This window comes from Baudoinia panamericana (genome assembly GCF_000338955.1).
Source record: "Baudoinia panamericana UAMH 10762 unplaced genomic scaffold BAUCOscaffold_12, whole genome shotgun sequence".
Lineage (NCBI taxonomy): Eukaryota > Fungi > Ascomycota > Dothideomycetes > Mycosphaerellales > Teratosphaeriaceae > Baudoinia > Baudoinia panamericana.
The window spans coordinates 724,879-741,081 of record NW_006911268.1 but is presented as its reverse complement, the minus strand read 5'-3'; the positions used below and the strand labels follow the sequence as shown (position 1 = coordinate 741,081).

Genomic DNA, 16,203 nt, shown 5'->3' with positions numbered 1-16,203 from the left:
AGCGCCATACGTTGCCCACAGCGTCGACATACATCGTTGGCCGTTTAGCTGAATGTGAAGGAGTGTGCTCGCTGGAGTGCAGACACAAGGTTCCGCTTAAGACACGCACGATCGTTGCTGGGTAAGTCATAACCTCGTAGCGGAAGCGTCTACCTCTGCAGTGGAACGTTGTAGGGAAGAGGTAGACTCCACAGCCTTGACAGACGTAGACGTGGTAGAAGCACATCGCTGACCGGGATTCAGGGTTCTCTTAGTCGATAAAAAGATGTCGGGTAATAAGCGGCGCCTTATGGTCGAGGGCGTTCGCGAGTCTCGACACATGATCAAGCGCTGGTCCAATTTTGATGAACGGTTTCAGAGTCTGGTTTGGTAGGCAAATTCTTGGAGAGTGTTGGCGTCTTCGTCTAAACGTCACTTCACACTTCTACTTACCGAAATGCACCAATGAGGCATTCAACAAGGGTTCGCTTCTTGCGTCTCGGCTGATCCCATTGTGCAGCGTACATTGCCATTCACGGCTACCCCAGACGTGAGTGTGTGTATACACATCCGCCAAATATGGCTGCTCGTCCTGTCACTCACAATGCCAATGTGCAAAATGAATGCATTATCGAATAGGTTGAGTCGCATACGCACCGAGGATGATGTCTCAACAAGTGAAAGAGGCCATTCACAGCGCTTGGCGCGCAGTGGGAATACTCGAGACCGTCCGCTCGCTCAAGCATCCGGTCACAGCTCGAACCAAAACACAGCTAGATCGTCAACCGACGCATAGCCATCCAAGCAGCAGCTGCCATGCGGCTCGTAGAGCATCTGCTGCTTACAACCTTTTCTGTGCTCTTCCTCTTTCGCTATGTGCGCACACTGGTCAGCATCGTTACTTTCTGCCTCTACCGCCCAAAGCCAATTCGAGAGAACCCTGCATACCTAAGCGAAGACGTGACGGTCATTGTGCCGACCACATTTAAGTCGGAGACGGAGCTCACGAAATGTCTTCAAAGCGTCACCGCATGCTCGCCTGCGGCGGTGCTTGTCGTGACAGCGAAGGCCAATGTCAGCTTGATAGAACATATCTGCTCACTCAAGTCTTTCAAGAGGGTGCGCGTACTCGATGTCGACAAACTGAACAAGCGTCGACAAATGATTAGAGCGCTGAAGGAAGTCGAAACCGACATCATAGTGTTTGCCGACGACGACGTACTGTGGCCCGAGCAGTATCTGGACTACCTGCTGGCCATTTTTGAGGATCCGAAGACAGGTGCAGGTGGTACTCGGCAGCGGGTTTCGCGGAACCATTCTTTCCTCACAAGCATTTGGAACTTCCTCGGCATCGCATATCTTGAGCGGCGAGTTTGGAACAACATCGCGACCAATGCCATCGATGGCTCGCTGTCCACGCTTTCCGGGAGGACTGCAGCCTATAAAACCGAGATATTGAAGAGCGAAGAGTTCTTCCACTACTTCTTAAACGACCACTGGAGAGGCAGGCCGCTCAACACCGACGATGACAAGTGCCTCACTAGGTACGTCTACTCGCATGGCTGGTCAATCGCCATACAGTGCGACTCCCGCTCCGTCATTGAAACCAACATGGAAGACAGTCCAAAGTATATTGCGCAGTGCCTTCGCTGGGCGCGGGCCCACTGGCGCGGAAACCTTACCGTCATGGAGAATGAGCGGTACTGGTTCACATCGATGTACTGGGGCCTCTATGTCATATACATCGGTCAATTCCAGACTCCGGCGGCGCTCGTGGACGGATCGATTTTCGCACTCCTGTACACATCACTGTCAGCCTACGAAGAGTCTCGCATTGCAGCTTGCGAATGCCTTGCATTGTGGGTCTTTCTCGTCAAGGTCCTCAAGCTGCTTCCGCATTTCTTCCAACATCCACAGGACATGATCTACATACCGGCATCGATCGTATTCAGCTATCTCCATGGTATTATCAACATCTACGCTCTACTCACCCTCACAAAGACGCACTGGGGTTCCCAGGACTTGGATCAGCTGCAGCACGCTCGCGCGACGCGCACGGAAGTTGTCCCGCTGTTGAGGCGTGCGATGCAGGAGACTGAGGCGTACCACGAGCCGACTTTTAGTAAGTTGCGACATTCATGGTTCGTTAGCGAACCTTGCTAACCCTACCACAGGCCGAACAATGGTGGGAGGAGACTACTTCTCCTGCCGTCAAACCGGGCGTGAGTGGCAAGGTCTTTCCGCACATTGATTGCGTAGCATGTGCATGTCGACGGGACCAAATCCTACCGGAGGCAAGCAAACAATGTGGTGAGTAGCAAAAGTGTCTGTGTGTAGCAAACAACAGTGACATTGTCTATGCTCTCACCTCGTTCAAATGCCCGGGAGTTCTATGTGATCTCGCCGCACGTAGTAACATATATTCTTCCCACGCTGAGATGCGGTCGTCTGAACTCCTGTACACAATGACGACTGCGGCAACGAGGAGTGATGCGTTGAGGAAGCAACCCAAGGAGGACGATAGGGTGAAGTTCATTCGTCGAACGCGCCACTTACGCCAAGGCATTCTATGACTTCTCCTTGCGGATCTGGCTCCACACTAGCGTCGCGGCTCCGCCACGCAGCTGCTCCTTTGCACTCTGCAGCTTGACATCCACGCTGGCCTGACACTGCATGGGCGCACCATTGGGGATAAAGCTGGCGCTGAGTGCACATAGCGCTTCACTCTAACACCGTCATGCTCAGCTGTCAGCGATCCGTGAGAATGTATCTGCATACCGGTGTACAGCAAGACAAAGCTACGCCTAGCGTCGGACTGAGACCGTGCACCGCCTGTCACCGCCATTCCATCATATCTATCGCTGGGAAGGCGCTGCAGTATTCTCGTGAGCGGGCCTGCAAGCGTCAGCAGCACAGCTGAGGTGAGTGAGCAAACATTCCTTACAACGTCGCCAGCAGCCATCACGTAATTTCAGGCAGAAGAGAGCGGACCGGTGAACGGTAAAAGAACCTTCTTCCCTTTGACTCATGATTGGGACATACATCAGTCATAACCTAGGCTGGCCACCGGAATGATCACGTGATTCGATCCTGCCTACACAGTGCCGGCCTACCTGCGTATGAGAGAAGATAGAGAGCTCGGTCGCGGTCTCTCGTCTGGCTGGTGCAGCACCAATTCCCATCCTATCCCTTCGCCATCATGGTGCATTCTCGGACCGCAGTCGCCTTGGAAACCTTCGAATACCTGTCCCCTCTCCTGGTAACTGTGTACTTTCTGGTCGCAAAGACCATTGCGGCATGTATTCTTCAAGAGCCGATGAAGACCGCTGGCGATCGTAGCCGACGGTATTTCGCTGCTTGCCTGCTCTTGACGTACCTGGCCGCCATCGTCAGCGAAGGCTTTACCTTGTTTGTTGGGCAAGAGGGCTCCGTTACCACGCAGGCGACTACTGTCAATCTTCTGACGAGCTTCTTGGTGTATGGTGCTCTTACACTCGGCATTCTGGAAAACCAGATGCCGCTCTGGCACCCATACGTTGGCGCTTTCGCGGTAGGCTTCGCGACAGAAGTCTTAATGGCTACGTTACAGACCCTGTCGACATCCGATGGTACCTCAGGATTGCGGATAGTATTGCACATCATTCGAACGCTGGCTCTGCTTGTACTGGCTGTAGTCGGGTCGATATATGTGTTGTATAAACGCCGTTCACGCAGCAGACATCTCGACGAGACTGAACCGCTTCTGGCAAATGGAGCCGACGGCCACGTCTTCAAGTCTTCCTCATCATCAGGATACGGCGTGGATACGAACTCGTCAGCACTGCACTCAGGAGGAGATTTAGAAGACGACGATGATGACATCTCAGTCGCCGCAAGTGATATCGAGGATGCCAAGCTTGATAAGGAGCTTCGAGCACAACAGCGCGCCAGGCTCCAAAAGTCTGGCAACTGGTTCAATTACTTGAAAGACTTCAAGGTCTTCATCCCCATTCTCTGGCCAGGCCGCGATCGAGTCGTGCAAGTATGCATGGCAGCTGTAGCTTGTGTGCTTCTGGCAGAGCGCTTCTTAAACGTGCTAGTCCCAAGGCAGCTTGGCATCTTGACAGAACGCCTGGCTGAGAAGGCGGGTAGTGGCACCATACCATGGCCGGCTCTTCAAGTCTGGCTAGTACTGACATGGCTGCAATCCGGCGTCGGCATATCGCTAATCAAGACGCTCGCCGAGCTTCGCATACAGCAGTTCGCCTACAGGAGCATTGGTACTACCGCTTTCCGGCACATCATGGGTTTGTCGATGAACTTCCACAACGAGAAGAGCTCAGGAGAGCTCATACGCGCAATCGAGCAAGGGCAGAACCTTCAAGGTATGCTGGAATTCGTGGCTTTTGAGGTCGGCCCAATGCTCATTGACCTGACTGTTGCCTTCGTGTACGTGTACACGCTATTTGACGTATACATGTCCCTAATACTCCTGGTCGTCGGTCTCGCATACGTGTGGATTGGAGCGAAGACTACGCAGTGGAGCTTGAAACAGAGAAGGCGGTTTAACAACGCATGGCGCAATGAGGCGAAAGTGCAGAATGAAGCAATCAGCAACTGGCAGACGGTTTCACATTTCAACCGAGGCACCTACGAGTGTGAGCGCTACGGCAATAGTCTGACGGAGTTCAATGCGTCAGAGTGGCGATATTACTTGGCCTATTATGTCGGAGGCGGCGGCCAATCCTCCATTATGCTGATAGGCCGTCTGGCTGCCACCATCCTAGCCGCTTACCGAGTTATCCAAGGTCGAGCGAAAGTCGGCGCCTTCATTACGCTCATTTCTTACTGGCACTCTGTGGAGTCGCCGCTCATGCAAGTCTCGTACTCCATTCGGCGGGTCTCACAGATGCTCACGGATTCGGAGCGCTTACTCCAGCTCCTGTTAACAAAGCCAACCGTCTCTAGTCCGGCCGACGCCCCTAAGTTAGTGGTCAAAGAAGGTGAGGTCGAATTCGATCAGGTCGACTTCGCTTACGACCCGCGTAAGCCTATTCTGCAGAAGGTCAGCTTCAGGGCTAAGGCCGGGGAAACGATTGCCCTTGTTGGGGAGACCGGCGGGGGCAAGTCGACCTTACTCAAACTACTCTACCGCTACTACGACGTTAACAGCGGTTCGATACGCATTGACGGACAGGACATCCGCACAGTGACACTTGATAGCCTGAGAGATTCCTTTGGAATGGTACCACAAGATCCGGCCTTATTCAACGTTACACTTATGGAGAATCTGAAGTACGCACGCCTAGACGCTACCGACGAGGAGGTCATGGAAGCGTGTCGAGCAGCCGCAATCTACGACAAAATCGAAAGCTTTCCAGACAAGTGGAAGTCCACGGTCGGAGAACGCGGTGTCAAACTGTCAGGCGGTGAGCTGCAGCGTGTCGCCATTGCAAGAGCCATTCTGCGGCAACCGAAGATTGTGTTGCTGGACGAGGCGACGAGCATGATCGATGCGGAAACAGAGTCGCTAATTCAGCAAGCGCTAAAGCGGTTGACGGCCGGCCGCACCACCTTCGTTATCGCTCATCGATTGTCGACCATCCAGCATGCAGATCAAATCCTGGTGATCCATGACGGCCAAATCGTTGAGCGAGGAACGCATGAGAGTCTGTTCCAGGAGAATGGCAGATATGTAGCATTATGGTCGAAGCAGCTAAGCAAGGAAGTCAAGGGTGTAAGCGATGCGTTGAGCAGCAAGCGCGCAGATGAGACATAGAGCTCTTCTTGCGGGCAATAAGACAATGAAACAGCGCAAAGTCTATGCATACATTCAGCAAGAACCGATGCTGGGTGAGAGAACGTCTATGAATAAGGAGGACACTGTATCACAACCCAGTGCAGCGACACTAATTCGGCTTCGGCAACTTGACAATCACCGTCAGATGCCGTAACTCTATCTTTAAAGCGGGGTGATTTTTGGAGGTTCTCCATCGCCAAACGCTTAGCCACGACCCCGACTTGTACCCAGCTTTGCCATGACCGTCGACAATGAGATCAAAGGCAGACTCGCCTTAATAACAGGAGCTTCTGGCGGGTACGCAGCACGTTCGCCGTTGCATAGACCGAATGCTTACCTATCAAAGCACAGCATTGGAGCTGCTTGTGCCCACGACTTGCTTGCTCATGGGGTCAATCTCGCTCTGACATATAGCACCAACAAGGACGCCCTCTCAGAGCTGGTCAAACAGCTGAGAGGGCACGATGCAGGATGTCAGGTCTCGAGCCACCATTGTGACGTCGCTAAGGACCAGGATCTGACCAGACTATTTGACGAGGTTGAGCGTGAGCATGGTCGACACCCCGACATTCTAGTCGTGAACGCCGGCTATGGCAAGCGGACGAGCAATATACTAGATATCAGTATTGATGAGTGGGACTACACAATCAATGTAAACCTCAGATCCAGCTTTGTCCTCACCAAGCTCGCCGTACCACATATGCTCGAGCAACACTGGGGCCGCGTGGTCTACATCTCATCAATAGCGGCAGGCGGCACAAGCATTAACGGATGTCACTACAGTGCTAGCAAGGCTGGAGTCCAAGGTCTGTCGAAGAACCTAGCTAGCAAGATGGGTAAGGACGGAGTACGTAACTTGGAACCCTCGTACATTACCGGTTGCGCTTACATTGTGACCTAGATCACTTTCAACGATGTCGCTCCGGCCATGTACGTAAAATGATGCTCATAATGCCTGCCGTAGCTTGCAAGCTCGCGAACGCTAAAGTATTATCGCTCAAAAGGATCACTGGTACAGGAATGATACCGACGGAAGACAACCTCAAAGGTACTCCAGGCGATGTGAAGAACATACCTGTAGGACGGAGCGGGTCGACACAAGAGTGTGCCAACGTGGTGACGATGCTATGTAGGACTGGCTAGTATGTGCAATATCCATGAGTGTTCCGCCTCGCTTGAGTGCATAGGCTAATTGTCCTTCAGCATGACGGGTCAGAGCCTTCTACTCTCCGGAGGCTTGAAGTAGACTGGACCAACACATTACAACTACGTTCGCTTGTTTCTACGCTACAGCTGCTAGCCGTGGCCATATCTATCTCGGCGGATATCTAGCCTCATTGATACCTTGAGGCTAAAGTACAATTGTCCGGACACGGCTTCACTCAACACACGCTGTGATTTCAGTCATAATATCGCGTATATGGTACGGTGCAGCATGCCCTGCAAGCTCATGCCAACCAGTGCATTGTGGACGCGCACATCTCGAGGTGTTATCGCAAGAGGAATGCGGTCGCGCACCTTGAAACACAAAGTAAAGCTGGTGTTTGATGGTGGTCCTTCAGGTCTCCACCTGCACTCCGCGTGCACTATATCCAAAGCGTTACAGCTCGTTTCACTCCGCAGATCTGCTAACCCTACTTGGTCCGTACAGGCTCCGTCGAAGTTTGGACGTCTGCGAAGCTTTCAGCCTGAATTCCTGACCATGCATCTTTTCCAGGGTTTGGGTGCTATATCTCATGCAGCTCCAGTATTCTCCGACCATTGCCTCCAGTCCATGCAAGTCGAGCTTAATACAAGTGTCAAGCTACAGTACTCCATTTCCCATTACTGCCGGAAGCGACTCCGCGCCGGTCACAAGATACCTGTACATGACCACGACGGCATCGGTTAAACGCAGTCAATCTATTATGCTACAACGGCGATGCTCCTATAATTAAGCGTCTATCAGCAAGCCAATGACCAGGCGCCGCGTGCTCACGTCGTATTAGCCATGTTAACGGACAAAGTTATACCGAGAGTGCCCTCAGCGACGCAGCAAACAGTCGTGCAGACCTTGTTTTGCCGGCGAAACGCTATAAAAACCACTGCCTGCCACTTGAAGATGAGTCCTTGAGGAGCATCCAAGCCCAACAAGCACCCACAGCAAACAGCAGGGTATAACCATAGTTCTTGACTACGTTTCCGTCCTTGTTCGCTCAAGGACCCATTAGACAACATGAAGCTCTTCGCCGCTGTAGCGGGCCTCATGGCCATCATGAGCGCCTCCGCCGCTCCCATTGCCGAGGAAGGTGCTTTGGCAGTCCGTGCTCCGGGCAACATGAACTACGTTCAGGTATGACCGTGCACAACTTGACTGATATCCGCGCGCAACTGAGTAATGGCTGCATCAGAATTACAATGGCGCCGCAGCCGGGTTCACTTACAACCTGAACGCTGGTACCTACTCCGTCAAGTGGAGCAATCTGGGTACCGACTTTGTCGTCGGACTGGGCTGGTCCACTGGTGCTGCTCGGTAAGCCACGGTTCCGCACTGTCACCAGCCAGCGTTCTGACCCCAGGATCAGCACCATCACGTACTCTGCCAGTTACTCTGCTTCTGGTTCTGGCTCCTACCTCTCCGTCTACGGTTGGGTGAATTCTCCGCAAGCCGAGTACTACATCGTCGAGGCCTACGGCTCGTACAGTGAGTCCAAGATCCTCTCCAAATTCATGTTCGTTGGCTGACTCGGGTTGAGACCCATGCTCGGGTGCTACTCAGCTCGGTACACTCAGCTCTGATGGCAGCACCTACACCGTGTGTACAGATACGCGCACGAACCAGCCCTCGATCACTGGCACGTCGACTTTCACCCAGTACTGGTCCGTTCGACAGAGCCAGCGGACTTCCGGCAACGTCAACGTTGGAACCCACTTCAACTTCTGGGCCAAGCACGGGTTCGGCTCGTCTTATAACTTCCAGGCATGTGCAAAGTTGAGATTAATATATGTCAGTCTTGCTGACGTTCGCATCAGGTCATGGCTGTTGAAGCGTTCTCCGGCTCCGGCAGTGCTAGCGTTACATGCTCCTAAAGTGGTGACCTAGCGTTGAGAGTAGGAGATGGGCGGGTACGCACACGAGCGTGGGGCAGCTTCAGCGTGTCTGGCACCGAAAAGACAGCAACGGAAACCAAGTTCGAGTGATGTTGTGCGGGGCCGTGCGTATGATTGTTCGGTTGCTTGGTTCCATTGTGAGGAGCCTCTCGAAATGCCAGTCTGCGGGCCTTGGGTATGCCGGTGATGGTTGATAATACGCCTCACAGTGCCAGGCAGTCAGGCAGTCATTTCAAGGATAGGTTGAAGTTCCGTGTCATGGCAATCCTCTCCCTCTGAAACACCACCCCGTTCACTCGTCGTACAGCGGTCCGTGCGCCTCCACTCTGCTGCTGCATGTACACGCGGTCGCTTCTCTGTTTCCACCTCCACTTTGCGGTTGAGTCATAACTCGGACTTGGCTGTACCAGAACCTTCCCTGGAATTTGGCTTCATCAACAGCAGCAATCAGTTTCTTATACTAGACATATAAGGTATTAGGCATTGTGCGGAGGCTCATTAGCCACATTTGGATCAAGCAGTCCCAACTTCGGCTCGATGGCACGCATAAGGGTGGGCGTTGGGCACAGAAGCTCATCATGCACTGGAAACGATCTGATATGAAGGTATACTGGGGCTATGCTACGTCCGGAGGAGGAAATGGAAAGCCCTTCCGCAATGGTCTTGGCAGCTGACCAAGGACGATAAGCTTTCAGACAAAGCTCGGGTAAAGCTTCTGCGTGGACGCCATTCGTCACGGTGCATGGCGCGCTTCCGGACCGGTCTCGATGCCGACCCGACTTCGAAGGTCTTGAGCCACCCGAGGGCTTCGATGGTACCAGTAGTGGGCAGTGTACTACCATAAGGTAGCGGATGGAGACCGTAGACGGTCTGACGTCGCGAGCCAAGAAGGCATGCCGGTGATATACTTAGGCAGCCCAACGCTATGCGCCTCGACCTGCCCGCATTCTGTCGGAAAGTGTTCGATTGCGATGTATTCATGAGCCGCAATTAGTATGGCAGCGAGTGTAGGTGGTAGGGTTGGAGGCAGAAGCATACAGCGCATGAAGCTCGACCACAAGTGATATCCGCGCATACAGCGCATAAAACTCGAGCGCAGGCGGTGCCGAGATTCAGGGCTCCGCGCACACATCATACAATGTCCGAGCACGGGCAATAGCAGTAACTCCGTGCTATCCGCGGTTATAGCGCATAAAGTCAGGGCCCAAGCTATAGCAGAACCTCCGGGCTATCCGCACATACAGCGCATGAAGCTGGAGCGCAAGCAATAGCAAGACATCCGAATCCATCCGCCCAACGCGCCATATAAGGCCAGTTAGGCGGTGTTTGTCGAGCGTGCCATCCTCCTTCTCCCTGTCAGGCGGCAGCGTCAGCAGCAACGGTCATGGCATCCAGCAAACCAAGCATAGCTATTGTTGGGGGAGGAATTTCCGGCGTCGTCTTAACTATTGCGCTGATACGGCGCGGCATCGATGTCCAGCTGTATGAACAAGCCCATGCCTTCGGTAAGATCTATACAGTCCCAGTTGATAGACTTCTGGCTAACGGCCGTCCAGGTGAGATCGGCGCTGGAGTCGCCTTCGGCCCAAACTCTGTGCGGGCAATGGGAGCATGCTCTCCCGACATCACGGAAGCGTTCAATAAGGTGGCGACGCACAACCAGTCACCTGACAAGAAATATGTGTGGTTTGACTTCCAGGATGGCTTCGACAAGAACGCTCCCGTAGGCAAGGAGAAATTGCTGTTCTCCTTGACCAACGATTACGGCGCCAACGCGGTGCATCGGGCACATTTCTTGGACGAGCTAATTAAACTGGTACCGGATGGCATAACACATTTCAACAAGCATCTTGACACCCTCGAGCAGCCTGATGGTGATGGCAAGGTGAAGTTGAAGTTTCATGATGGCACTGAAGCAGAGGCAGATGCTGTGATTGGCTGTGATGGCATCAAGTCTCGGACCAGAGCATGGATGCTTGGAGAGGACCACCCCGGCGCTGCCCCAGTGTACTCGTTCAAGTACGCTTACCGTGGACTTATCCCTATGCAACGAGCAGTGGATGCGCTTGGCGAGGACAATGCGGGAAACAGCAAGATGCATCTTGGTCAGGACGGGCACGTCTTGACCTTCCCGGTCGACGGAGGAAATACCATGAATGTGGTAGCGTTCCACACAACCCGCGAGCAATGGCCAGATGTAAAGCATCTGACAATGCCCAGTAAGAAGGAGCACGTCTACGAAGACTTCAAGGATTTCGGACCTACAGTGCAGAAGATTATTGACATGCTCGAGCCTAACCTGGATTGCTGGGCTATCTTCGATACCGCCGAGCACCCCATGCCGGCATACAACAAGGGCCGAGTGTGTTGTTTGGGCGACGCCGCCCATGCAACCACCCCACATCATGGCGCAGGCGCAGGAATCTGTATCGAAGACGCGGCTGTAATGGCTGAGCTTTTGGCGGACCCGGCTGTCGCAGCGGCAGGCCATAAGGGTTTCCGGGCCGCATTCCAGGCCTTTAGCGATTGTAGGAAGGAGCGGACACAATGGCTCGTGCAGAGTAGTCGGAAAGACGGCGATGTCTACGAGTGGCGTGCGGAGGGCGTGGGAAGAGACGTCGACAAGATTTATGCTGAGTGCAAGGCTAGCAACGACGAGATTTGGAATGGCCAGATTGACGAAATGATTGCAGACGGAAGGCAGAGTCTTGTGACGCTGTTGCATGCGTAAGGCTCGTCTCGCCACGCGGCCGCCATCGTTCAAGCTAGGTTGACGTGACCAGTGTCTGAGATCTTGACCACCACTTTGCCTCGTGCTTTGCCCGTGTTCAGTCTCTCGAATGCTCTCTTGGCGTCATCGAAGGGGAAGACGCTGTCGATATATATCTCATCCGGCGAGAGAGTGCTTTTGGCTTGTTCAAGCCACTCCCTCTTCATGTCAAGGATGATCACATCGTAGCTCTCTCCCAAGCCAAACTGGCCACGTCCCCATCTTATCCACTGCATGGCTGCGTGGTACGCGGCAAAGGGGCCAAGGAAGTCATAGTAAGTGTATGGCCCGCCCATCCATGTCCGACCTGTTTTGTCCCCAACGATTGTCACGTAGCGCTTACTGCTCGGAAGACCAATGCAAGCAGTGCCTCCAACACAATCAATGACTGCGTCCGGTGCGAACTTCTGCACGCTTGACCGAACATTTTGTGATGTGTAATCCACATGCTCATCGGCCTTAAGCGTCGAGAGAACAAAGTCTTTGTTGGCACTAGACGATGTCGAGATGACCTTCCAACCTCGCCTCTTCGCGAGCATGATCGTGTACATGCCTACGGCGCTCGAACCGCCCAGAACTGCAACGCGCTTGCTCGATGTCTCGTCCACAAACTTCGCAACATTTTCTATACATGACTCTGCTGTCAACCACACCAGGCTGATTGCTGCTGCTTGCTCGTGGCTCCATTCCTTGGGCTTCTTGGCTGCGACGGTGTTCGCCATATCGAAGTGTGCGATCTCGGCCAACGCTCCGCCAGCCTCGTTCATAGGCTTTAGCGTCAAGCCGAAGACCTCATCACCTTGAATGAAGCCTGTCCGTCCACCGGCGATGATGGTACCGCTGAAATCGCAGACACAAGTCTTGGGCTTGTTGTAGCCGGGCAGTCTCCATAGAGGTAGATTCATCATCTGGATGTCGACCGGGTTCAGTGCGCATGCATTGATCTTGACCAGCATATGCGCCGTCGTGCCCAAGCCTTTGATATCATTCGCTCGCGGAACCTCGATCGTGCTGAGTTGCAAGCTCGAGGGGTAGCCGGCGGTGTACGTCCATGCTCGTGCTTCTTGGGTCGACATGGCGTCAAGGCGAATGCTGGTGACACAGATCTGTCGACTGAACGGTAGGTGGTTCACAAGGGTAATTTGGCTCGAAGTGAGCAACGCCTATTCGGAGACGACACGCAGGGGCCCAGGGGCAGAGCTCCCGTTACCTTATCGCGGTCGGTGAGTGGACTACATGTACATTATGCAGGTACGATCTCGGTCACGGATCCCCAGCCCGAGGAGCCGTTGCGGGGCTACAGCCATTGTCTGATCAGGTATACTGTCTCTTTCTTTGTCGACAAATTCACGGTCCTTGGGAGACGATAGTGATTAGCAACGCGGAATATATGTCCGGCCGCCTTCGGCACATATGAGATCGACAGTCTCTCCAGCCCTAACGGCTCCGGTATTGTACAGGAGGGATAATTACGGCGGGCGCTGTTGAGAACCTCGGCAGTCTTCTGCCCTAAAAGTCGCCTCGGGCAGTACACAATGAATGTATAGCCTCATTCGACCACGGTAGGTGGTAAATGGTTTGCCAGCCTCTCGGTTTTCGTCGCACAGCATCATTGGCCCGTGAGCGCAACTGTGCTCCCCAATGCCAGACCTTCATCATGACCTCGACCTACCATGGTGCCGCGAATTGCTATCACAACCAGGTCTGGTGGATGTGGAGGAAACAGCTAAGACTTTCCCAGATGGATCGGTGTCAAACAGCATGTTCCACAAAACCCTTTACAGAAACGACGCTATCAAAGCCCACTTAATGTTCCGGCGGCCTTGCACCGAACCTGACTCCGTACGGAGTACCGAAGAGTGCCTACTCATGGCGGTAGGCCGCGATGTTGACGGCATGAGCGGACGCGCCCATGGTGGATTCAACTCGCTGATCCTGGATCAAATGCTCGGCGCCTGTGCACACAACAGCATGCCGAACAAGATACCGCCCGCAACCGCAACCATGACAGTGGACTACAAGGCTCCCATCTCCACCCCTTGTGTCGTGCTTGCCAGGGCTTGGGTGACTGAGGTTACTGGGCGGAAGGTGTGGCTCCGTGGTATCTTGCAGGACGGCGATGGCAAGGTGATGGCTAGCGGGAAGGCTTTATTCATTACCGCGCGGCCAGCATCACTGTGATGTTATGCCAGCTGTGGAGTCGGGCCATCGGATCGGAAGATACGGCCCGTCTATGCATTGCGGTCTTCTGGCCGTGTATCAGAGGCCACATTCCAATCATTGGAAGTACTGTAAGCCCTGTGGAGCCGCAGGACGAGCATAGCACCGGCTGTGTCTCAAACACGCTCCTGCGGCTGGGTACCGAAGCCTCGTGTCTCAATATATGGTGCCAAGCATCCAGGATGATCATTGAACGTGAAGTGTGCGACCTTCCGGAGACGGCATGTGGGCAACTGATCGCACGAAGGTGTATGACGCACATGCGCTGCGTTGCACGGTGCCTATGCTTCGGCCACCCAACGTCCCTGCGGCACTGGCAGGTGATGCTTGCTCCTGGCTGCGAGCATCACGATTCTGGAGAACCCGCTGAGCATCCGGACACGGAAATGAGGGTCGATGGGTTTGTGCAGACTTGTGAGACATTTGTCACTGAATCCGGGGTGGTACTCCCAGTACTGCTGGGGCGTGGTTGTTGGGCATTGATTTGATTGTAAGAGTCGAGGCAAGAAGATCCAGATCTAGACCCCACGCTGGATTCAGGCATGGCGAGAGTTCGCCAGCGCCTGAGATGTATCGTTTGCCCCGACTTTTATGCATCGCGGGAACAAATGCACGAATACCGCAATGTGCGCCCCATGGCGGGTGGTGACTAAGATCTTACAGCCTCCACGGCTCACCGTCGGCAGTCTAGCAGATATGTTACAGAAATGCCACGCTATGCAAACCCACCAGTACCCTCTAAGCATAGAAGTTGACCGTGTCCTTCTTCTTAGCCTGCACTTCAGCGATTGCATCAACGTAATGCTCATGACTGATCTTGTTGTGGCCGGACCTAAGCGCAATCATGCCCGCCTCCACACAGACAGCCTTCAGCTGCGCGCCACCAAATTCGTCCGTACTCCTCGCCAATTCAGCCCAGTTAACACCCTCATCCACAGTCATCTTCCGAGAGTGTATGCGTAGAATCTGCGCGCGGGCTTCCTCATTGGGCAGCGGGAACTCGATTTTGCGATCTAGACGTCCTGATCGGAGTAAAGCCGGATCTAATACGTCGACACGGTTCGTGGCGGCCAGGACTTTGATCCGTTCGTCTGATGCAAAGCCGTCGAGCTGGTTGAGTAGCTCGAGCATGGTGCGTTGCACTTCGCGATCTCCGCTCTTGTCGCTGTCGAATCGCTTGGTGCCTACTGCGTCCAGCTCGTCGATGAAGATGATCGCAGGTGCCTTCTCCTTTGCCAGAGCGAAAGCGTCTCGTACGAGTTTGGCTCCGTCTCCGATGAACATCTGTACCAGTTGCGGTCCGGCGAGCTTGAGGAAGGTGGCTTCAGTCTGCGCTGCACATGCTCGAGCGAGCAGAGTCTTGCCTGTGCCTGGTGGACCGTACATCAACGCACCTATACCGTTGTTGTCAGCTCACTTTCCGAATCAGTGTTCCTACAAGACCGTACCTTTCGGTGCCTTGATGCCAATCTTCTTGAACCTCTCCGCCTCCTTCATGGGCCACACAACCGCCTCTACCAACTCCTCAATCTGCTTGTCCAGCCCACCTACATCCGTGTACTTCTCTGTCGGCTTCTCATCGACTTCCATCGCCTTCACGCGATTGTCGTATTCTGCGGGCAGCGTATCCAGAATGAGGTAGGAATCCTTATTCACACCTATCAGGTCGCCCGGCTTGAGCTTCTCATGATCCACGAGACCGATCAACGGTAGGAAGATGGTCTGACGGGTTGAGGTCTTGATCACGGCCGACTTGCCCACTCGGGTAGCATCGAGATCGATGTTCGCGCCTTCTTCCGCAGCCTCGGCGGTGACGTCCAGGTCGAGGATCTCCACGACATTACCTACGAGATACGGCAGTTGTCTGAAGGGAGGTGTCAGCGGCAACGTCCACATGGCTAAGTTCGCCACAATTTGACAGCTTACCGATTATTGTCGATCTTGTCAATGTTGTCCTTGATCTTTTCATGCATCGCTTGCTTCTCATGCGTTAATCGCTGGAACTCGCTCTTCATGATCCGCATGTCGTTCTCTAGTAATCGTCTCCGCGCTACGATGTCGCGTGTGCTTGAGTTCAGGATTTCGAAGTCGATCATGTCTTCCTCCTTCTCTTCCTCTTTCTTCTCGGCATCCTTCATCTCGGCATCGCCATCAGCGCCGTTCTGCTGCGGCTTCTTGTCCTTGTCGCCTTGGTCATCCTTCTTGCCCTCCTGCTCCATATCATCAAGATCTTCAAGTGTCGACATGGTGGGCTACTGTAGGCTGTTCGTGTGTAGTCCGTGAGGATAGGGATCTGAAGCCGGATGGGCGAGTGTCGATGGAGTTGTGGCGATTGAGTGGTGGAGATGTGTTGTAGTGGTAGAGG

General features: G+C 53.8%; 9 protein-coding genes across 9 annotated transcripts; 7 read left to right on the top strand and 2 right to left on the bottom strand.

Annotated features, from left to right (window-relative positions):
- The first annotated feature begins 413 nt into the window (after positions 1-413).
- Positions 414-2,465, top strand: BAUCODRAFT_37827 (glycosyltransferase family 2 protein). The gene is made up of 2 exons (XM_007681644.1): positions 414-851; positions 928-2,465. Exons 1-2 carry the CDS (start codon positions 642-644, stop codon positions 2,140-2,142), a joined length of 1,425 nt encoding a protein of 474 aa, XP_007679834.1. The 5' UTR covers positions 414-641; the 3' UTR covers positions 2,143-2,465.
- A 316-nt stretch (positions 2,466-2,781) lies between these two features.
- BAUCODRAFT_266686 (uncharacterized protein) lies at positions 2,782-5,866 on the top strand. The gene has a single exon (XM_007681999.1). The coding sequence runs from the start codon at positions 3,179-3,181 to the stop codon at positions 5,735-5,737; it is 2,559 nt and encodes an 852-aa protein (XP_007680189.1). The 5' UTR covers positions 2,782-3,178; the 3' UTR covers positions 5,738-5,866.
- A 130-nt stretch (positions 5,867-5,996) lies between these two features.
- Positions 5,997-7,004, top strand: BAUCODRAFT_77213 (uncharacterized protein; the record flags this gene model as incomplete). The annotated part of the gene is made up of 5 exons (XM_007681763.1): positions 5,997-6,055; positions 6,110-6,605; positions 6,660-6,688; positions 6,763-6,900; positions 6,962-7,004. The coding sequence occupies 5 exons, from the start codon at positions 5,997-5,999 to the stop codon at positions 7,002-7,004; spliced, it is 765 nt and encodes a 254-aa protein (XP_007679953.1).
- Positions 7,005-7,193: 189 nt separating this feature from the next.
- On the top strand, positions 7,194-7,649 carry BAUCODRAFT_125866 (uncharacterized protein; the record flags this gene model as incomplete). Its single annotated transcript, XM_007681998.1, has 1 exon — positions 7,194-7,649. The coding sequence occupies one exon, from the start codon at positions 7,194-7,196 to the stop codon at positions 7,647-7,649; it is 456 nt and encodes a 151-aa protein (XP_007680188.1).
- A 526-nt stretch (positions 7,650-8,175) lies between these two features.
- BAUCODRAFT_41388 (glycoside hydrolase family 11 protein) lies at positions 8,176-8,693 on the top strand (the record flags this gene model as incomplete). The annotated part of the gene is made up of 3 exons (XM_007681692.1): positions 8,176-8,270; positions 8,323-8,441; positions 8,494-8,693. Coding segments are annotated over 3 exons (414 nt in total), but the record flags the coding sequence as incomplete, so codon positions are not given.
- Positions 8,694-9,961: 1,268 nt separating this feature from the next.
- BAUCODRAFT_266173 (uncharacterized protein) lies at positions 9,962-11,847 on the top strand. The gene is made up of 3 exons (XM_007681997.1): positions 9,962-10,353; positions 10,405-11,580; positions 11,632-11,847. The coding sequence occupies exons 1-2, from the start codon at positions 10,233-10,235 to the stop codon at positions 11,577-11,579; spliced, it is 1,296 nt and encodes a 431-aa protein (XP_007680187.1). The 5' UTR covers positions 9,962-10,232; the 3' UTR covers position 11,580; positions 11,632-11,847.
- A 181-nt stretch (positions 11,848-12,028) lies between these two features.
- On the bottom strand, positions 12,029-12,574 carry BAUCODRAFT_40480 (uncharacterized protein; the record flags this gene model as incomplete). Its single annotated transcript, XM_007681690.1, has 1 exon — positions 12,029-12,574. A coding segment is annotated over one exon (546 nt), but the record flags the coding sequence as incomplete, so codon positions are not given.
- A 403-nt stretch (positions 12,575-12,977) lies between these two features.
- Positions 12,978-14,114, top strand: BAUCODRAFT_266306 (uncharacterized protein). Its single transcript, XM_007681996.1, has one exon. The coding sequence runs from the start codon at positions 13,260-13,262 to the stop codon at positions 13,797-13,799; it is 540 nt and encodes a 179-aa protein (XP_007680186.1). The 5' UTR covers positions 12,978-13,259; the 3' UTR covers positions 13,800-14,114.
- A 462-nt stretch (positions 14,115-14,576) lies between these two features.
- Positions 14,577-16,084, bottom strand: BAUCODRAFT_151299 (uncharacterized protein; the record flags this gene model as incomplete). The annotated part of the gene is made up of 3 exons (XM_007681995.1): positions 14,577-15,232; positions 15,287-15,702; positions 15,765-16,084. 3 exons carry the CDS (start codon positions 16,082-16,084, stop codon positions 14,577-14,579), a joined length of 1,392 nt encoding a protein of 463 aa, XP_007680185.1.
- Positions 16,085-16,203: the final 119 nt, after the last annotated feature.

Excerpts from the sequence above, each read along its gene's own strand:
- BAUCODRAFT_266686 (XM_007681999.1), top strand. The coding sequence starts at position 3,179 with ATGGTGCATTCTCGGACCGCAGTCGCCTTGGAAACCTTCGAATACCTG.
- BAUCODRAFT_266306 (XM_007681996.1), top strand. The coding sequence starts at position 13,260 with ATGCCAGACCTTCATCATGACCTCGACCTACCATGGTGCCGCGAATTG.
- BAUCODRAFT_266173 (XM_007681997.1), top strand. The coding sequence starts at position 10,233 with ATGGCATCCAGCAAACCAAGCATAGCTATTGTTGGGGGAGGAATTTCC. Across the intron at positions 10,354-10,404 it reads TGAACAAGCCCATGCCTTCG|GTGAGATCGGCGCTGGAGTC; the intron begins GTAAGATCTATA and ends ACGGCCGTCCAG.
- BAUCODRAFT_37827 (XM_007681644.1), top strand. The coding sequence starts at position 642 with ATGATGTCTCAACAAGTGAAAGAGGCCATTCACAGCGCTTGGCGCGCA. Across the intron at positions 852-927 it reads TCTGTGCTCTTCCTCTTTCG|CTAAGCGAAGACGTGACGGT; the intron begins CTATGTGCGCAC and ends AACCCTGCATAC.